This window comes from Sciurus vulgaris, assembly GCF_902686455.1.
Source record: "Sciurus vulgaris genome assembly, chromosome: 11".
NCBI classification, from domain to species: Eukaryota; Metazoa; Chordata; class Mammalia; order Rodentia; family Sciuridae; genus Sciurus; species Sciurus vulgaris.
The window spans coordinates 39,504,836-39,527,344 of record NC_136472.1 but is presented as its reverse complement, the minus strand read 5'-3'; the positions used below and the strand labels follow the sequence as shown (position 1 = coordinate 39,527,344).

General features: G+C 34.8%; 1 protein-coding gene and 1 long non-coding RNA gene across 5 annotated transcripts in view; one reads left to right on the top strand and one right to left on the bottom strand.

Annotated features, from left to right (window-relative positions):
- Nucleotides 1-16,496, top strand: part of QSER1 (glutamine and serine rich 1) — an 87,214-nt gene extending 70,718 nt beyond the window's left edge. For 3 of the 4 annotated variants that reach the window (XM_079103060.1, XM_079103063.1, XM_079103062.1), the window contains exons 9-13: nt 4,451-4,588; nt 6,638-6,735; nt 8,236-8,388; nt 9,775-9,870; nt 12,792-16,496. In XM_079103060.1, coding sequence (XP_078959186.1) covers nt 4,451-4,588; nt 6,638-6,735; nt 8,236-8,388; nt 9,775-9,870; nt 12,792-12,932 — 626 coding nt within the window. In that variant the 3' untranslated portion in view covers nt 12,933-16,496. The remainder of the gene's footprint in view (nt 1-4,450; nt 4,589-6,637; nt 6,736-8,235; nt 8,389-9,774; nt 9,871-12,791) is intronic. The other variant, XM_079103061.1, reaches the window with a different exon arrangement.
- Nucleotides 1-22,509, bottom strand: part of LOC306639480 — a 66,679-nt gene that overhangs the window by 29,408 nt on the left and 14,762 nt on the right. The window contains exons 2-3 of the long non-coding RNA XR_013757663.1: nt 18,776-18,882; nt 1,163-4,380 (exon numbers count right to left, since the gene is read on the bottom strand). This is a non-coding gene — a long non-coding RNA (uncharacterized lncRNA). The remainder of the gene's footprint in view (nt 1-1,162; nt 4,381-18,775; nt 18,883-22,509) is intronic.

Genomic DNA, 22,509 nt, shown 5'->3' with positions numbered 1-22,509 from the left:
GTAATTTTAAAATATAAGAATATAAAGTACACATTACATTTGCCATCAAACCTTTATGTGTGATGTATACAAGAAATTGCAAGCAGTTAGGTAGTTAAGGGCAGCAGTTGGCAAACTGACTGCAGACCAAATCTGATCATCAGCCTTTTTTATTGATGGGGCAGGGGGATTACTGGGGATTGAACCCAGGGTCCCTTTACCACTGAGCAATGTTGCCAGCCCTTTAAGTTTTTTTTTTTTTTTTTTTTTTTTAGACAGGGTTTCACTGAGTTGCTTAGGACCTCACCAAGTTGCTGAGGCTGATCACGAGGTTGTAATCCTCCTGCTTCAACCTCCTGAGTCACTGGGATTACAGGCATGCACCACTGCAACCAGACTGTTCTTATGTAACATTGTTATTGGAACATGGACCAAAGACACTGTTTGGAAATTTATGTATTTCCATACAGTTGCTTTCCCACTACAGTGGTAGGTAGGTTTGGGCAGTTTCTATAGAGACCATATATGACCAGCAAAACTTAAAATATTTAATATGCTCCTTTACAGAGAAAATCTGCTGTTCTCCTGGAGCATAAATTTGAAGATAGGGAAGAGATAAAGGGATGATGGAAGGTCATGTATGCCATACCTATTCTGAAAAGCAAAGGAGAGCCCTTGGAGGGATTTAAATAGGGAAGCAACAGGGTAAAATTTGAATTTTACAAGGCATGCTTTCAGGCACAATTTGAATCTGAACCTAATTAGTGGCAATAGAGATGGAGGAAAGGAGACAGATTTGACAAATTCAGGATGTGATCTTGAAAAAAACTTAAATGATGAATTGCTTTTTGGATGTGGTTAAGGTTGTTGTCAAGGATGGTTTCTGAGTTACAAGTACCACTGCTTGAGAGATGATCTTAGAGATTATTTGATTAGAAATAAAGTCATAATAAAAATTCTTTCAGTGCTGAAGTCTACTTCAAATGTATTGTTTTTTTAAAAAGCTTTGAATGGTTATTTAAAAGTATACACATGAGAATTTTGAAGAAAATTCTGTACTTTTCAATATGTATTTGAAGGCATTATGTGTAATTTTTGCAGTTATCTGTCCTGCCTACTACTTATAATAATAGAGGGGTTTTGAGGGGGTTGGAGATATAGCTCAGTCTGGTAGAGTGCTTACCTAGCATGCAGGAAGCCCTGTGTTCATTCCCCAGCACTGCAAAAAGAAAAGTGGGGGAGGGATTAAAAAAAAAAAATAGAGGGGTTTGGGTTGGGTTCTGAATTTGCAATCAGCAGTTTGTTCAAATATCTAACTTTGAAAAAAAGTTCTTCCATTGGTAACATTAGTGACCACTAGGTGTCACTGATAAGCAAGGATTTTAGTGCTTTTAACAAGGTAAATATTGAGAACAGATTTATATTCTGCTCATTAGTAAATCTTTGTTTCAGGATACCTGTAAAGTCATCCAGTGTATTGAGATTTCAGATAGTTCAGTCTATGTGGGCTAAATCTATTGGTATTTACTAAATAGCAATTAAAACAAAATTTTAAAATATTTAAAATGAACTGACTACTACTTATTAACATACATTGTTTTAAAACAACTTTTCTAAAACTATTAACATGAATGCTACTTTTATATCTGCTTCTACCTTCAGCTATTATGTATTATGTTGTTTAGAGTATATGAAGAAAACGTAGCACCCATTTATGTGGTTGAGAAGGGGAACAGTGTTATAATTGCCTTTTCATATGAATATTTTTATTCAGTACTTAAAACTTGACAAATGACAGTTTTTTGAACTCTTCATGCTCTGTTACATTAAAATCTGTTGATTTGTCTTGCCCGTTGATTGTATTTTTCATCCATGCATGGTTTCATGACATTCAATGGCTGTATGAAAATATTAGTTCAGTAACATAGATATTCTAAAAATTCATACATTTCATTTTTTCAAATTAAAAAGTTATAGTTAAATACATATAACATAAAATTTACCATTTTGATGATATTTTAGTTTTAAGTGGACAGTTTGGTATTATTAATTACATTCACATTCTTCTGCAGCCATCATCACTACTAGTTCCAAAACTTTATCAGCCAGACAGAAACTGTGTACTCATTAAGCAATGTTTCTCCATTCACCCTTTCTTCCAGCTGCTGGTAACTTATATTTTTTTATCTCCATTAATTTGACCATATATGTAGAATCATAATATTTGCCCTTGTGTGTCTGGCTTCTCTGACTTGGAAAAATGTTTTTAAGTTTTATCCATGTTGTAGCATGGATAAACTTTATTCTTTTTATAGATGAATAATTGGAATACTTGGTTCTTTTTATGCTGAGTAATATTCCATTGTATGTCACACCATATTTTGTTTACCCATTCATCTGTTGATGGACACTTAAGTTGTTTCTATCTTTTCACTATTATGAATAATTTGCTGTAATGAACATTGGCACATAAGTATCTGAGTTCCTATTTTTAATTCCTTTGGGTATATACCTAGGAGTAGAATTGCTGGATCATGTCAATATTCATTGATGAAATTGTTGAGAAACCATCAAACATTTTCATAATGGTTGCAGCATTTTATACCCCTAGCAGGAATGCATGGTGGTTTTAGTTTCTTCACATCCTGACACTTAAAAAAAAAAAAAAAAAAAATCATAGTCATTCTTATGTGTGATAACTCATTGTAGTTTTGATTTTTGTTTCCCTAATGAGTAATAATTTCAAGCATTTTTCCAGGGTCTTATTGACTGTTTGCATATCTATCTTTGGAGGAATGTCTGTTCAAATCCACTGCCCATATAATAACTTGAGTTTTTTATCTTTTGTTGTTAAGTTGTAGGAATTCTTTATGTACTCTAGACTTTAAACCCTTATCTGATTTGAAAATATTTCCTTCCATTTAGTAAGTTGTTTTTTCACTTGTTTTAAATTCTGAAGAATCCCAATTTGTCTATTGTTTTTTCTTTTGTTTCTTGTGCTTTGTTGTCATAGTTAGAATTCATTGCCAAATCCAAGGTAACAAAGATGGATCCCTGTGTTTTCTTCTAAGAATGTTATGATTTTTGGTATTATATTTAGGATATGATTTCATTTTATAATATCAAAAAATGACATTAATTTTGCCACTGACCTCATCAGTGAAGTCTTGACCATATATGCTGTCCGGTTCACAGTGTAGGATAAAGTATATCAGATTTTATTGCTGACAACAAATACAAATACTGTCAATTGTTTTCCTTGAAGTGAAAGATTCATTTCATTAATTTTAAAGAAAATACTCAAGTCTAAATAGGCATATTACATAATTTTTCCAAATAAAAAAAGTGTTTCAGGGGAAAAGTAACTCATTTGTCTCATTACTCAATCATATGGGTGCTCTTTCTGGTGATAATCATAATTCTCACATCAGCAGTGTTTTCTGTGTACCTCTGTTTTCATCATGCAGATGAAATACATTTACTCAAGAGTAAAGGTTTAGTTAAGGTAATAGTTTTTATTGCCTCTTTAAGGACTATTCTTAAGTCAAACTAGCTTTTTTTCTCCCTACAAGTGTTTGGCACTAATGAGACAAAGTTGTGACAAAGTGTATAGCTACTAGCATAACGGTGACACTACCTCGATTCATGCTAAGGAACCAGCAGTTTTACCCAATATTTCTTCTGCAAATGTCAACATAGTGAAAAAGATACTTCCCATCTTAATATTTTGAAAAGAGACTTGACACCAGAGACTGCTGAAAAGGTCTGTAGACCATATTGCTATTAGGGTCCCAATAATAGTTACATGTTTGGGTACAACAATGTCAAAATTGAGGCAAACTCTTGCCATTGAATTTAAGTGAAATTTCCTCTATGTATAGGCTATGTTTACTTTTTTTGAAAAATTTTAGTATTACTTAGACTAGAATTCTATAGTAATTTAAGTGTAGAAATAGAAGAGAAATATATATATATATATATATATATATATATACACTCATACATTAGATATCTTAAGGTTTTCTTACCAACTAAACAGAAACCATCAAGACTAGAGTAGCATGACAGGGCAGCAGATGTCTGTGGTATGGGCCAGGGAAAGAGATATGGGTTCTTACCAGGTGTACCTTTCTAGATGCTGGAATGGTACGGGGTCTCAGAATCACCTAGTAGCTTTTAAAAATATATAATGTTTAAACTTCATTATCACTCTTACCACACCACTACCAAAGATTCTTTTAGTAACTCTAGCAGTCTGTTTTTCTATTCTGTTTTAAAAGTTCTTAAGTGATTTTGATGTGCAAACCAACTTTGAAAGTATGTTACCTGGGTGATTTTAAAATGAGGCTAAGAAAACCTTAAAGAAACTGTATCTTGAATCTTTCATCTGCTTGTAGGCTCCTGTTATAGAGAAAAGTATTATAAAAGTTGAGGAAGGAAAATTTAATATTTCATTTTTTCTTCATCCCAGAATTTGATCCTCCAGCTCCTTTTGTCACTCGCTTTTTGAACACAAGAGCAATGAAAGAAACTTTTAAGAGTTACATGGAATTGCTTGTTAGCATTGCCCTGGACCCTGACACAATGCAAGCCTTAGAGAAGAGCAATGGTACAGTCTGCTAAGTAGTGCTTTCTGGACTTTTAAAAAATTATTACCTGTTAATTATGTGCTTACATATGGTTTGTATAATATATACCTGTATATTGTCAGTTAAATTCATCATACCTTAATTCTAGAAAATGGTCATATTCTTTTCATTCATTATATGAATACTAGAGCAATTTAAAGTATTTTCATTGCTTTGTACTCAGGGAAAAATTATTATTCATTTGTTTCTTTGAATTCTATAATGTATATCATCTTCATTAGTATTTTACTGAGTGTCTTTATTACATGAAAAGTCCATATTTCAATATATTCTGTTTTCCAGCAGTTGGGTAAATGAACCAGATGATAAGGGCATAAAGATTAGAATTGTATATTTTTTTTTCATCAGTTAAAGATGCATTGCAGAGGAATTATTTTGTAATCAATTAAAACAATAGATGGGGTTAGGGGTGCACGTCAATGGTAGAGCGTTTGCCTAGCATGTGCAAGGCCCTGGGTTCAACCCCCAGCTGCAAAGCAAACAAAAGTCTCAATATATACATTTGGTTATATCAATTAATATGATTCCTTAACCTCAGTTAGCTCCCCAGGTCAGCATTTTTGCTGTCAAATGTTTTCTCTCTCAATCAAAACTCCTTGCAGCCCGGTATGGTGGTGCATGCCTATAATCCCAGCGGCTTGGGAGGCTGAGACAGGAGGAACAAGGGTTCAAAGCCAACCTCAGCAAAAGTGAGGCATTAAGCAACTCAGTGAGACCCTGTCTCTAAATAAAATACAAAATAGGGCTGGGGATGTGGCTCAGTGGTAAAGGGCCCTTGAGTTCAATCCCTGGTACCAAAAAAAATACCCTCCCTGCATCATAAAATACAAATTTCTTGTAGTAGTCATTTTTGTGTATTTATAGTGAAAGATTTTATATATTTATTGCTTATCAGTACCTTCTGATTTTTCTCCATTTTATATAAGGGGAAAGAAATTTAAAAGGTTATACTTAAAGATAATTTATAATTTTTAAATTTGTTTTTGTGAAATATAAATAGTATTTGGTTAGATTTAATCATTACTAGGCAGGCAAAATTAAACTATTAGGTGTGTTGTGCAACTTTAGAAAGTATTTCTCAACAGGGACTTTTTATTTAAGGAGGCATTCTTTCCCAGGTTGCCATGCTTGTATTCATGTTCTAAATATATAAACATTCATTTTATTTTACTGTGAAGTTGATAACCTAGACTCTGAGGAGTATTTTTTTTTCCAGAAAAGTCATTAAGACAATTAATAGTATAAAATATTGCATATTACCATGTTGGTAAATTAAGAAATAGTTTAATAGCCTAAAGTGTTTAATGCAATAGCAGAGGTAATTAACTTATACTTTGAAAGTACTTTTCTTAAAAGCTTAAAGTTCAGAGAGGTAAAAAAGAAAGTAAAACATTTCAAATGGGTGTCTTTGTCACACTTTCTCTCTCCTTTTAAAATAGCAATTTTGACACTGGGTTTTGCTTATTTTTCTTCCTCTACTTTTTCTTTGAATTAAGTGAGTTCAGTGAATTAAGAACATCTCAGGGCTGGGGTTGCAACTCAGTATAGAGCACTTGACTTACATACATGAGGTCCCTGGTTCAATCCCCAGCACTGCATTTTTAAAAAAAGGATTATCTCTTGGTCATACAGGGCGTTTTATAAAACTTTATAATGATGACCAATTTCTATTGTGTAATCACTGTTATTGTTCAGATGGTAAATGAGGTGTAGAAATTGGGCACCTTGCCAGTTGACCACATTGCTGTCATCCATTGGTTCTAGTTCACCTAAAACCCAGTACTTTTGCAGAATATGTCTCATTATCTTACTACACTGCATTTTTCACATTCTATTATAAATTTATTTTACAAGTTAGCCTTTATTCAGAAAGCTTAATTTCCATTTTGATAAGCAATAATTTACATAAGCCAATGAATTTAAATTTTTAACATAAAAACAAATGTTTTGAGGAACAGTTGGATTTTTAACAAGTTGATAGTTTATCCTGTTAAATTATGTTATTTCAGATGAGCTGCTTTTACCTCATATGAAAAAAATAGATGGCATGCTAAATGATAACCGAAAGAGACTGCTTTTGAATCTTCATTTGGATCAATCATTTAAGGTATTTCCTTTCAATTGTTTATTAGCAAAACTCAGTGACAATCACAGCCCTAAATATAATAGGAAGAAAAATGTATGGCCAAGTGCCGTGCTGCATGCCTGTAATCCTAGTGCACCCCCAGGTTCAATCCTCAGTTCTAAAGGGGGGAAAAAAAAGTTCTGTTCCTTAGAAATAATTAGCACAGTTTTTTATGATGTTCTTGTTAAATTTTGGAGTGAGTCCTGAAGCTTTTGAAGTTAATGATATTCTGTCTTCCTCCAAAAACCACATGCTTTATGTTATCATTAACATCTTGTGCTCACTGGGAAGATTTAAATTTTCTCCTTTCATCTCCACTGACCTAGTGCCCATGGTTTCTAAGATTCAGTTTTAGTCTTTAAATTCCACTTATTGCAATTAGTAATCTAGATGCAAAATTACTCAATCAGCATGTTTTAAATGCAAAGCACCAGAATATCTGATAAAAGCACGAATAATCTAAGAAAGGAATAATGCTAGAAACTAGTGATAACTCACACTAATAGGAAGTGCTAGAAGTTTTATTGTTTGTATCAAATGACAGTTAGGGCTGTACTACATTTATACATAAGAAAAACTTACCTGTTTTAAAAATGTACCATTATCAAGGCCACAATGCCAGTGCTTGGAAACTGTATGAGTTTGGCAAAGATTGGTCTTGAAAGTTTTAACAGTTAATGGTTGAGCTTATCAAATAAGGACTACATTCTGAATTTTAAATATAGTGGCAAGTACTTTAGTCCTTTTAGTGTCAAAATAATAAATGTTGCTGGGAGCTCTAATTTACAAAACTATAATTAAACTCGTTAAATTTAGCTACAAGTATCATTCAATTGTTGTTTGTAGCTTTTTGTGTCAGGATGATTTGCCAAGTAGGTAAAGCATAAATATACCAATGGAATTGGTTCTGTCATGCGGCCACCATATTATCAGTGTTAGCTACCATGTCTTTATGGACAGAAAATTCATCAAGTTCTGTTTTAAGATCTCATCTCATCAGTGCTTTTTGTGCATTTAAAAGAAGCATGAGAAGTGGCAAAACCAGAGAAGGATAACAAAGCTTCTTCTTGTTCTATGTCCTCATCTTCATTTGGGATCAGATGACTTCTTTATAACAGGACTTGGCTTCATTTCAGGGTATTAACAATACTTAAAGTGGAAGAGCTTTGAAGTAAATTATATATGTCCCTCTTTCTCCTGCCTTGAAGCCAGTGAGGCATAACTAGGCAGAATTCTGTCTTGTTCAAGAGCCCTTACAGTGTAGTATGTGCTTTTGCTTTAAAAAGCAGGCCATACAGTTGGCCCAGATTCAAGGGATGGGGAAATAGATTCGATGTCTGATGGGAGGAGGTGCAAAGAATTTGTGGCCATGTTTATACCCCATAACGGGGTGTGTGTGTGTGTGTGTGTGTGTGTATGAATTTTAAATAGTTCAGGTTAGTTTTCTTCTGATGTCAGTTATTATGCTTCATTGTTTTAAAGAATGCTTTGGAAAGTTTTCCTGAACTAACAATAATTACTCGAGATTCTAAAACAAAAAGTGGAGGATCTGCTATTTCTAAAATCAAAATGAATGGCAAAGCTTATAATAAGAAAACTCTAAGGACTTCTAAAACAACTACTAAATCTGCACAGGTAAGAATATTTGATTAATGAAAGTTTACCTTTTCCATTTAATAATACAGTTTTATACTATGTTGTCATTAAGTGTAAAAACTTTTGGGGAAGAAATAAGCAACTCTATCCTGAGGAAGAGGGACTTGGTGTTGTTTTTCTCTGATGCTTAGCACAGTATCTAGCATACAATAAGTGCTCACAGATTTTTAAAATAAGGAAAGAATCATCCTATGCTTATGTTTATATATTTGTGTGAGGTTTTCATTTTATTAATTGAAAAACAATTATATATCATGTACAGCACATTTTAAAATATGATTTGTGGAATGGCTAACTTAAGCTAATTAACATAAGTATTACCTTTTATTATTTTGTCATTGGATACACATGTGTACAGATACATGAGGATGTACATACTCCATGAGACACAATATTGATTTCATATCTGCATAGTCATTAAAATTGGAATTTGTTCATCTTTAAACATAGTAAAAATTGTTATAACCTTTTGAGAAAACAGTTTTATAGAGTAACAGCTCCACGTCAAAAGTATGTTCTATAGAAACACATTCACAACTGCCTTTGGCTCATTGCACAATTGTAAGAGCAATCCAGTTATCCACTGCTAGTGTGAAGTTAGATAAAGGGCCATGAAGACAATGTAATATTTACTTTTGAAAAAGAAGAGATAGATTTATTAATACTTTCAAAAAAAATATTTTTAGGGCTGGGGAGATAGCTCAGCTGGTAGAGTGCTTGCCTCACAAGCACAAGGCCCTGAGTTCAATCCCCAGTACCACAAAAAAAAAAAAAAAAAAAAAAAAAAAAAAAAAAAAATTATTTTTAGTGCGTTTAGTGTGCCAAATAGATTTCTAAGTAATTGGGATACAACAGTAAAAACTAGTTGAAAAATCCTTGCCTTCATATCATTTATATTTGGAAGGGTGGAGAGGTAGAAATATATGTAATAAATGGAAAGATAACCAAAGTTGTAGTTAGATAAAAAATAACTAGTGAGGGAGAAGAAAAGTTACAGAATAATATGTATAAATGATTCCCTTTTATTATAAAATTAAGGTATAACATGCGGTTAGCTTCATTTATGTCTAAAGCAAGAGATTATAGAAAGCTTTTACTTTATAATTCTTATTTAAAATTTTCTATAATGTTAAAATTTTTCTATAATGTTAGTTTTTTAAATAGTGCTTATTTATATTGAGGAAAAAGTTTAATGAAGATTTAAAAATAAAAATTTAAATTCTTATTTTGAATGAACCTCTGTATAACCTACCCACATAAATCATTTTTAGAATTACCGTGAAACTTTTGATTTAGATTTTCCCAAAGGTATTCTTATCTCAGATGTTACAGAAAATATATCTATAAACCTTTTTGTTTTTATAGGAGTTTGCTGTTGATCCAGAGAAAATACAGTTGTATTCTTTGTATCATTCACTCCATCATTATAAATATCATGTTTATCTGATATGTAAGGAAGAGGTAATGTCTTTTCATTTATTCAAAAAAGAAATGTATGTTTTTCTAAACTTAGGAGATTATACCTATAGTATTTGTGAATGCTTTAAAAAGAATTGTTATAGGGCTGGGGTTGTGGCTCAGTGGTATAGCGCCCGCCTAACATGCGTGTGGCCCTGGGTTTGATCCTTAGCACCACATAAACATACAAAAATAAAGGTGTTATGTCCACCTACAACTGAAAAAAAATATTAAAAAAAAGAATTGTTAGAAAATGTGTTTGTGTCACCCCAATTAAAATGGCGATTATCAAGAACACAAGCAACAATAGGTGTTGGAGAGGATGTGGGGAAAAAGGTACACTCATACATTGCTGGTGGGGTTGCAAATTAGTGCAGTCACTCTGGAAAGCAGTATGGAGATTCCTCAGAAAGCTTGGAATGGAACCACCTTTTGACCCAGCTATACCACTCCTTGGCCTATACTCAAAGGACTTAAAATCAGCATACTACAGAGACACAGCCACATCAATGTTCATAGCTGCTCAATTCACAATAGCCAGATTGTGGAACCAACCTAGATGTCCCTCAATTGATGAATGGATAAAGAAACTGTGATATATATATACACACACACACACACACAAACACACACACACAATGAAATTTTACTCAGCCATAAAGAATGATAAAATTATGGCATTTGCAGGCAAATGGATGAAATTGGATAATATCATGCTAAGTGAGATAAGCCAATCTCAAAAAACCAAAGGACGAATGATCTCGCTGATAAGCAGATGAGGACATATAATGGGGGTGGGAGGGGTTAGCATTAGGGTTAGGGAGGGGGGCAAGAATGGAGGAAGGAAGGACTATATAGAGGGAAAAGAGGGGTGGGAGGGATGGGGGGAGGGAAAAATAACAGAGTGAATCAAAACATTACCCTATGTAAATTTATGATTACACAAATGGTATGCCTTTACTCCATGTACAGAGAAACAACATGTGTCCCATTTGTTTACAATAAAAAATAATAATAAATTAAAGAAGTAGATATGATATGGGAAAAAATATGTGTATATATAAACGTTTTTCCTATATTTTCTGTAAGTGACAACTAGATATGTTGTTTTGCGTTTCCATGTTGTTTTGTGCTGACTCATCGGCCTTACCACCTCTGAGTATGCAGCTGGAAATGCTTTTAAGCTGCTAGTGCTTGCCCTGCCTTGCTATAATAAATAGTGCATTATTGCATTTTGTTCTCTCATAATGTAGAGTGATCCTGTTTAAATTCAGTTTAGTCACTACTCTGATATCTCGCTGTCTTATCACTAGTGGCCTTGCCCCACTTGATTGCAGAGAAATGGGCTTTTGTACCTTAGAATGAAGAAATGAAAGTTAATATTTAATTATAACTTTCAAGTATCATAGATTTTAAAGTGACTGAGAAATTACATGACAACAGTACCACCTTGTGAATGAGATGGAAGGATTAATTTCCTGGGAGAGAGTAAATGGTTGTAGACAGTATTTCTTTTATCAGCACTGTCAGCCTTTTCATTGTGAGAGATTAAGTTGTCCAAGGCTATACGTGATGTGTCAGATAGCAGTCTGGTGTGGAAAGATGTTCATAGATCTACCTCTCTAGCAAAGGTGGTGATGCGAAATATGTTGATTGTTTTTACGGTGCTCTGAAATACAGAATTGGTCTCAATATTTGTCATTTGTTTTTTAACACAGTTGGAAGGAATTGAGAAAGTTTGAAGTAGTTTTTCTAGCCTTCCTTTCTGCCTCCATGGAACCAATGATAATAGGATTAGACCTCACTCAAATTTATCTGAAATGAACATTCTCTCGGGGTGGAAATAAGAAAAAAATCAGTACATGTTGATGAATTAATAAATTCATTTTCCACTGAAGGAATAGAGAGCATAAGGCTTTGTGAGGGGCTTGAATATAAAGTGAAATAGAACCTAATGTGGTACTTTTTCTTTTTTATTTGTTCTTTTTAGATATATAGGATAGTAGAGTATATTTTGACATATTATACATACATAAAATACAACTTAGTCTAATTAGGATCCCATTCTTGCAGTTGTACATGATGTGAAATTTCACTGGTCATGTATTCATAAACAAACATAAGAAAGTTATGTCCGATTAACTCTACTGTCTTGCCTAAACTCATCCTCCTTCCCTTCTCTCTTCATTCCCCTTTGTCTAATCCAAAGTACTTCTTTTCTTCCCTCCCCCTCTCCCCTTATTTTATGTGGGCATCCACATATCAGAGAAAACATTTGGCCTTTGGTTCTTTGGGGGTTGGCTTATTTCACTTAGCATGATAGCCTCCGTTTCCATCCATTTACTGACAAATACCATAATTTCATTCTTCTTTAAGACTGAGTAATATTCCATTGTGTATGTACCACATTTTCTTTATCCATTCATCTATTGAAGGGCACCTTCGTTGGTTCCATAGCTTATCTATTGTGAATTGAGCTGCTATGAATATTGTTGTGGCCACATCACTATAGTATGCTGATTTTAAGTCTTTTGGATATAAATCAGTGAGTGAGATCCTGGGTCAAATGGTGGTTCCAATTCATGTTTCCTGAGGAATCTCCATAGTGCTTTTCTGAGTGGTTGCATCTATTTGTACCACAAGTAATGTATGAGTGTACCTTTTTCCCCACATCCACACCAACATTTATTGTTACCTGTATTCTTGATTATTGTCATTCTGACTGGAGTGAGATGGGATCTCAGTGTAGTTTTAATTTGCATTTCTCTAAATGCTAGAGATGTTAAACATTTTTCATAATATTTCTTCTGTGAAGTATCTGTTCAGTTCCTTTGCCCATTTATTGAGTTGTTCTGTTTTGTTTTGGTATTTTTTGAGTTCTTTGTGTATCCTGGAGATTAATATGACACTTTTCTTTATTTTAGATTTCTTCTGTGCAGAAAAAAAATGAAGATTTAGGACAAGAGGAAATTGTTCAACTTTGTATGAAAAATGTAAAATGGGTGGAGGACCTGTTTGAAAAATTTGGAGAACTTCTAAATCATGTACAGCAGAAATGTTCCTAACATTTCCACAACAGTCCCATCTTTTTTATAGCACTAATGAATGGCGGAGGTGGGGTGATGACAGATAATCAGATGTCAAGCAGAGGCCTCCTGCAGGTATGCCACTTCCGTCACCAAGCTTTCACCAGGACCTCTGCAGAGGACCGTGGTGCTGCCAGGGAAGTCAGTCCTTAGAAGTGGACCTCAGTCCCACCACATTTTTATCCTAATGAATGATTTTTCTATTTTATAAACCATTGGGTAACTGAGTTTTATTTTCAGAAATGTTTTTTGACAAATGATGCAGCATGCACTAAATATAATTTTTCTTTATTGCTAGAGAGATAACACTTAAGTAACTTCATTATTTCTGACTCTGGCTACATGCCAGAATGAAAGAGGTGGCAGAAAGCATGCATTTGTATTCATGTCTGGCCACAAAACTGAAAGTATTGTACATTATGTAAACAGATCTGGTGTGATGTAACATCCTATATGAGAATATCATCGATTTAGAATATAAAGTTCAGAAACTGCATTCTGCTTTATGGACTCCTTTTAACATGTTCAGGAAACTGGATGTGGAATTGGTGCAATTTTATGACTGCTTTTTGTGTCAAATTATATTGTAATGAAAAAAACAGTGACAGACTATTTTCCCTATCTCAAAGAAAAGTATTTTTGTTTATACTGTGTTTTTCCCTCTGGAAAATTTCAATTGTACATTTTATTTTACTAATAGTTTTATTTTTCACAAGGAAAATGTCATGGTTATAATTATGTTCTCTGTATCTGTACTACACTTCATTGCTTTCAGTAAATCCTATTTAGTTGTATGTTGAATTTCTGTTGTGAATTTTATCTTGAGGTAACCGTTTTTGTTCATACGGATTTGCTTCAGTGTTATCCAGAATATGCATTCAGTGCTAGAATTCATTTAGCTTTATAAACGGGGCTGTGTTAGACACTGCAGCAATTTCCTGATTCATTAAATAAATTTTTTTTTATTAAACTAGTACTTCATTCACTGATTTGTTGAAATAAAAACCTAACTACATGCCACATTGGAAAGAATGAAATGGATAATCAGATGACATGCAGTGTTACACACAGCTTCCCTATCTCTTAGAACTGGAAGTGTTAGAGTTCTCCTTTCAGTGCCTTTTCAACCTTTATACACACTATTGTAGCTTTCTTAAGTTTGGTAGCTAGTGGTTCAAGTAGTTTAGCTAAGACAGTGAATGTATTAGGTTCAATATGACCTTGTGTTTTATTTGTGTTTGCCAACAGGATGCCTTATTTGTTTGTGGAAAAGATTTACTAGTGTCATTCTAAACTATCTCCTTTCTTAGGATTCTAAAGAAGTTGTTAATCATCATACTTTTGTTTATTTTACCACCATTTAGTGCCTTAAGTCCTTTCAAGAAAGCAGTATTACTGCTCAATGCCCAAATAAGTCATGCTTATGTGGATATTTCTGTTGTCTCAATATCCAGTTAACAGGCCAATTTCTTATATTTAAAACTTCAGTAAACTGGCAAAAGAATTGAAGGCGACATATCACTTGATTTGTGAATAAAACGTTGTAGCATTGGGTGAAAAATAAGTATTTGAGTTTAGCTTAAATATTTATTTCTGATGGTTATTTTATTAAAAGCAATAATCCTTAATACTTGTACCTGCCATTAGACAAGGTATTCAATAATAGAAATTTTTCTCAAGTGTTAAATATTCTTATTTTAAAAACAAAAGTAACCTATTCGATTAATTTGCCTAACTCATATGAGAGCTGTGGAGAATATCAGCAGTGGGAAAATCAAAATTAATTTTGCAAGTGGAGAAGAGTAGGAAGCAGCCATATTTCTTTCTAGTAGTCTTGACTGTGGACAGAATTGGTTTCTTTGATTTTCAAAGTACAGAGTAGGAAACTACATCTGCTGATGTAGTGTTGTAAGTATACACCTTTACATTTCTTCCCTGGCTTACTTTCCTCAATCATTTATGTTTTAAATATTTTTAAAAGCCACTTTGCATTTAGGTAGTTCTTGAAGTAGATATTTGAAATTGTAGCCACATTCTCCTCATGTTTAAGCCCCATGGAAAAAGATATTTCTTTAAAGTTAACCCATTTGCCATAGAACATAGCCCATTTCCTTTTGAACTGCAGTTGTCCTTAAAGTGTTTACAGCTGTATTCATATGAGTTAGTTAGTAAAATAAGTGTTTTCTTAATATGGGAGGCCAAGTCCTATGATACTGCCTCGAAGAAACCCTGGTAGTTTAGATGGATCATCTTCTCTCATTTGTTCCATGTAGCATAGGCAAAAACATCAACCTCAGGCCTTAGGAAAGTGGGACTTTTACTATGAGAACCATGCCCAAGTCCTCTGTTTGTATGAAGTTAAATAAATATCTAGCCTGTTAGCATTTACATTCCTTGCCAGGGAGTTTGAAATTTATAACGTAGAAATAACTTAGGTTGTAGATAGAATTAAAGAGGTAAAGCACATGTTACCACGACCCAGGAAAATATTTTTAAGAAAAATTGAATTTTCCTACCTATAGATTTCTGGAAATAATTTAATGTAAAAAATTCAGTGTATTGGTGCTTATTACTAGTTCAGATGAGTGGTTGGAGAAAGGGGCCTCCTTCCTTATCATTTTCATTAAGACCCAATTTCCACTTACTTGACCTTCTTAATGAAGTCATAAATTTATAATTATGAAGTATCACAGTAAGTTTAACTAGAAGCTGCCCATTTTTCTGTTATTACCAAATAGGAAACATTAGTAATGGGAGAAAAATCATATTTTAAAAAGGTTTAGAAATTTTTTGGATTGCTTTTGAAATTCTGAAGTTTTTTAAGTTCCTAAAACTTGAAAATATATAGGTGTACTCATGCATTGGGACTATTTTTAAAACTTCATATTTTTAAACCATAATTTTCCTCTCAATATGCATATTTATTTTCTTTAAAGCAGCTATATTCCAACCCATAATTTGAAGATATGCTCATAAAACCAATACAGCAGCAGGGTTATTGAAGTAACTTTCCTAAATGCTGCTTCAGACGTTTAAGTTGCAAATTTTATTGTATTTGTAGAATACAACTTTTGTTTTAAACTGTATTTCCATCTGTTTCACAAAAATGCTTTTCAAATAGAGTGGAATATCCCAGGATAACTGGTTCTATGTCAGTTTTATAGTTATACTTGACACACAACTGTACAAACGAACAATGTACAATATTGGTTGTGCATTAACTTGCACGCACAACATTTGGTATCTGTTCACAAATGCATGTTTTTGCAAATTGCCTTTATTTATAAGTGACAGTAATTGAAGTCAAGGATACCAAGAGGGCTGGGAATGTAACTCAGCGGCGAAGCACTTGCCTAGCATGCGCAAGACCCTGGGTTCAATCCCCAGCACAGCAACACCAACGAAAAAGGATACAAAGAAACCTGCATTTGTAGTCCAGAGTTTTCAATTGGTCCATAGTACAATGTATGGAAATGTGAAAGACAATTTTGTATATTTGTTTGTTACTAACTCAAATCATTAAAATGAAAACATTTTTTTAAACAACAAAATCAGAATGTTTGGGTTTTTTGTTTTGTTTTGTTTGTTTTTTTAAGAATTAACGACTGAGTTACTAAGTAGACAAAAGCCCCACATTCAGATTCTTCACAGAACATATACATCATCACTAAATAGTTATTATACAAATGGTATAAGGCCCACCCATTAATTTCTCAAATAATAGTTAAAAGTCAGTCTGGTGTATTTTACAGCTTTTAAGTTACATCTTTCTAATCTTGTTATTTGAAGATAACACATAGCTAGAAGTAATTGATAAAACCAAAATATTCTTATTATCTTATAAATAGTTGCCTAGGACAAATTCTCCCAGTCCTTTGATTTCTAAACAAGATTCTGTCTTAACCTTCATCTAATATTAAAAAGTATTCAATATTGCAAGTGAAGTTATTCTCAGTGCATTTACTGTCTTGTAACTAGTTTTAGTTGTAAAAACACTGATTTTATTTTGCACAGAAAAATAAATCTTTAATCAATATCTGTCAATATTTTAAAATTCTGTAGCATCTCTGTTTCACTGCTAAAACTGCTGTTCCTTTTAGTATTTTCACGTAATATTTGCCAAAATGGTCATTATCCAAATTACAAACCTAGAGGATAGCTCTTATAGTATTCTGCTTTATTAATGTTTTATTCCTTTCTGGCTCTTTCTACTAGCATTTTTAAAATGTACTTTATATCTCAGAGAAGCTCTCTAAACTCAATTATTTAACCTGATCCTCCCCCAGGAAAATGTGAAAGAGGATACTTTTGCTCTTTGGTTTTCTAAATAGAAATGTTTTATTAGTAGAAAAAATAATAAAGCTACTCCTGCTTATTATTTTAAAAAGTCATTGTGGAAAAGTGTAAAGAAAAAAACACAAACTACTCCACTAAGTCTGACACTGGCCTAAAACATACTTTCAGTTCTCAGTATGGGATACATCATAAGACTTGGCATAATGCATTGCCCCTTTGCTCTGTTACAGTTTTAAATAAAATCCAACATTTCAGAGATACCCATGTTTAACTGAAAATTAAAGAGCATATTTCAAAGTAAAATCAAAAAGATCTTGGTTATTGATCATTTTAAGCTATGTATATATCTGTTCTTTAGGATGAATAATTTAGAGCTGACTGGTTTCAAATTAAAGGGGGATACAATTACCTACTGGTCTATTGTTAAACACCTTATCTGTTTTGTAATGTTAATCAGGAGTCAGGAAATTGCTTTGCAGAAGTAACTTGTGTTTTACATATGATTTACCTGTAATACTTGGCAAGTTTATTGTTTTTACCCAAACAATATAGATTTTCCTTGACTCTTCAAGAAGTATTAAGAATAGGACAACTACAAAAATCATTTATCTTTCTGCTGTCCTTTCCCTTTTCCATGGTTTTTCATTCCTTTTAACCTGACACTTTATCATCATCCCCAAATTCCTTTATTAAGTGGTCCCTTCTAACTCCTGCCCATCTTCCTTCATTGTGGCTCAATCTTGAGGACCACCCTTCCATTCCTCAAATATATGATCTTCTCCCTTGCCTTCAGTTCTTCGTGTTCCCTCTTTGGAACTATTCTTCCTATAGTGAACTCTTGACTCTTCACACTTCACTTTAGCATCACTTTTACAGAACCTAATTAGGTTTTAATCCTCTAGAACAGTTGATGCACCCTTGATTCCTCCCGTGGAGCATTTAGCATACTTTGTTATGATTGGTGGTCTCTTCTCTGCTGGTTCTTTTCATCTCTACATGTTTTGCTCACTGTTGCATTCCCAGCATCTAGTTAGTACGCTATCTGAAACATGGTATATTCTCATTAAATAGTTGATGAATATCTGAATATGAAAGAAAAGTCACAGGACTTAAAGTAGGTAAAACAGGAAAGTATTTGTTGGATTTTTAAGGTAAGACATAAATAACCTTACTAAGCAATAGTAAGTGCTACATCAGGAAAAAAAAATATACCAAGAGTTTGTATAATATAAAAAATGGTATTTTATGAAAAATGATGCAGTGATCCTCACATCCAAAGAGATCCCAGGGACTGCACACGTACTCCTCTTTTGGGCTTGAGATTCTCCAGACAGAATAATTAGGGAAGAAAGTCTGATGACAACTTTAGAATGTATTGTTAGATGCACTTATGAGCAAAATAGCCTGGTGGGGGACTTTATTTACTTGGGGAGGGTCAGGAAGGCGTCCTGAGAGCATAACAACTTGGCTGGGCCTCAAGGGTGGAAAACTTGACAAGTGGAGGAAGGGGGAGGCATCCTACCTACCTAGTTTTTAGGAAAACGGTTCCTATTTCAGTTCTGCCGCTGCTGGAGTTCATCAGGCAAGCCTCGTGAAGCCTCATCTGGAGCTGTTTCCTCATCCTGCAAGTGAGCTGAGAAACAAGGTCTTTTTAAGCTGTTAATATTCTTTGACCCTCGATACTCTGTAATGTTGTGAGAAATAAGAGAAAGAGCAGCATAGCCGAACCTTAAGACTGGAAAGGTCTTCATTATGGAAGGTGAAATACATCCAACGCAGAAGGTTGCTAGGCATGGTGGCATCTCTGCAACCTAGGAGGATCAAAGTTCAAGGCCAGCCTCAGGGACTTAGAGGCCATAAGCAATTGAGCAAGATCCTGTCCCGAAATAAAAGGGCTGGGGATGTGGCTCAGTGGTTAAGCACTCCTGGAATCAATCTCCAGTGCCAAAAAACAAATTCAGAAGGTCAAGGGACATCTGTTTTCTGTCATATGTGGAAGCTAGAGAGGAAAGAGAAAAAAAAAAGAAAGGTAAGGGCAGATCTCATGGAAATCAAAGGGAGATCAGTAGAGGAAAGGGACCAAAGGGTGGAAGGTGGGGAGAGAGGGGGGAAGTGCTGGGGATTGATACTGACCAAATTATACTGTGTGCATGTAGGAATATGTGACAACAAACCCCATAATTATGCATGACTACAATGCGCCTATTAAAAAAGGGAAAAGTCTTGCTACAGTTTTCACTATTTTGCAAGGCTTACTTCAGAATCATTAGGCTTCTATTTTACACACACACACACACACACACACACACACACACACACTACATCTTAATAGCACTTAGTTCCTCTTGTGACATTAGTGAAATATTAGAAACACGTCACTCTAGGTTACTTGAATTATGAAGTGCTTATAGTCTGTATCCACATAGTCTTCATCCTTATATCTCCAAGAGCACAAAGCATTTTATGCAATAGGAACTTAATAGGCGTGTATTGAATAGATGAGGGAATATGCAAATGAGCTTGAAATTGGCTTAAAGTGTTTTTATGTTGGCTTCTTAAGTAGTTCAAGATACCCTGTTGTCGGTACCTTCCCTTCCTTTTCTTTCTGTCTTTAAGAGGAAAGTGTCCCCTCGGAGTACCCGACCTTCTCAAGCCACTGTCACAGTTCTCACTGTGCCTGTTTTCCAATAGGCCACAATCAGTTTTCTTAATTCTTATATTTGTTTTCCATTTAATCCGCGGAAGTGAATGGAGTGTCATCAGAGAGCAGGTAACTTTGAGCAGTGACACAAGGCTAGCACAACACCAGCAAGGGCCCAACAGAAAGAATCTGACCTTGGAATGAATTCCTTAAGTCGGAGTCGTTCCATAGACTTTATGAATGACTTAAAAACTGTTTGTGGGCTAATCAAGAGAAGGTCTTTTTAATGCCACTCCTCCACTGAGTTCATTGCTATAATATGTGACTTAATTCAGGAAGCTAGGATTTTTCACAACTAGTGATAATGAGCTAGGAATATGGGCATACCGAAAAGAGACTGAGTCTCAGAAGTGAAAAGCCCATGAGCCTTTGGAACACAGGGAACTCAGAAATCATTGAAATGCAGAAAACGCTCTTGCAACCCCTCAGCAACCCAGCCCACTCCCTTGGCTTGTGCCCCTGACCCATGTCCTTGCCTACAAAAACAAAACAAAACATGAGGTCAGTGTGCAAGCACAGGGAACACTGACCCCAAATTGTGTAACCACCCTGACTCCACCTCTAGACCGGCCAGCCTCTAGCAATGGTCCATTTATAAATAACACCTCATACCAACAGGTTGCTCTTTCTCCCTTAGGGGGTGGCCCACACTCTACCCCAAAATCTTCCTCTTGAGACAGCTCACGTATCTCCCTTGAATGTGTGTGTGTCTCTGCTTTCCTAAATAAACCTTCATCTCTGTTTCTGACACATGCTAAAATTCTTTTTTGGCACGTATGCCAAGAACTCCACTTGTCCTGAGTTGAGGACCCCCTCTGGAAACTGCTTGAACTTCTGGTGACAATAATGTGAATGCATTAACATTATCACAGGAGCATACAAACAATTCACCATCAAGAGCATTTGTTCAGCTGGGGCTGTAGCTCAGTGGTAGAGCACTTGCCTTGCACGTGTGAGGCACTGGGTTCGATCCTCGGCACCACATAAAAATAAATACATTTAAATAAAAATGTGTCTATAAAAAAGTATTTATTAAAACATCATTCAAAAATTGCAAAGCAAAAACTTACCTTCTTTTAGTTATGTTCATACTGCTAGTGAACAGATGTGACACACACCTGTAATCCCAGCAGTTCGGGCGGCTGAGGCAGGAAGTTCAAAGTCAGCCTCAGCAAAAGTGATGTGCTAAGCAACTCAGTGAGACCCTGTCTCTAAATAAAATACAAAATAGGCCTGGGGATGTGGCTACTGAGTGGCCCTGAGTTCATTCCCCAATACCCCCCCCAAATATGAGACGTCATCACTATGCCTACACTATCTCAACACTCCTGAGCTCAGACTGAGTTTGCTCAGGCTACTGTAACAAAACAGGGTAGATGAGGTAACCTGCACAACGCATTTATTTTCTCATAATTCTAGAGGCTAAAAGTCCGAGATCAAGGTTGACAGAGTCAGTTTCTGGAGAGGGTTCTAACTTGCAAACAGCTGCCTTCTCACTGTCCTCACATGACAGAGCAGGCCTTCTGGCATCTTTGAAAATGTAATCTTAGTTGGAAATAGACTGCAGATGTAATGAACTCAAGAATCTTGAATTATCAAGTTTAGTCCCAGCTCTAATGACAAGTGCCCTTATAAAAGATGGAAGAGAAAAGGACACAGAGGTGATGTGAAGATGCAGGCACGTGTAGTTACGTAGCCTCAAGAAGTACTTGGAATCATGGGAAACTTCCTTTGGAGGGAGTGTGGCCCCTGCACCTTGATTTGAACTTTCTGGTCCCATGAGAGAAGCAATTTCTATTAAGCCATCAAGTTTGTGATAATTTAGCCAGGTGCAGGGCACATGACTGTAATCCCAGTGACTTGGAAGGCTGAGGCAGGAGGATCACAAATTTGAGACCAGCCTGAGAAATTTAGCAAGGCCCTAAGCAACTTAGCAAGACCCTGTCTCAATAAAACATTTAAAAAGGGCTGGGTTTGTGGCCCAGTGGTAAAGCATCCCTGGGCTCAATCCCCAGTACAACAGTACAAAAACAAACAAACAAACAATTTGTGATGATATAATGTTATAGCAGCCCTAGGAAAGTTCAATACCATGTACTTAGTAACCAAAAGAAAACAGGATGGGCTGTATTTCAGTAGATCACTTTTCCATAGTGGGTGTGTATATTCCCAAGACCTCCAATAGATGCCTAAAACTATGGTTAGCACCAAAACCTATATACACATTATAATGGTGCCTTGGGGGTAATTACTAAGTAAAATAAGGGTTACTTGAACACAAGCACTATAATATCACAGCAATTGGTCTGATAACCCAGAAAACGTACCACATGACTAATGGGTGGGTATCACATACAGGGAAGATACATTGGACAAAGGGATGAGTCATATCCTGGGAAGGACAGAGTGGGATTAGCACAAGATTTCATCATGCTATGAAAAAAACACTGCAATTCAAAACTTAGGAATTATTTGTTTCTGGAATTTTCTATTTTCATACTGTTTATAGATAACAAATTTTTGGAAAATAAAATGTCAGATAGGGCAGGACTACTACTC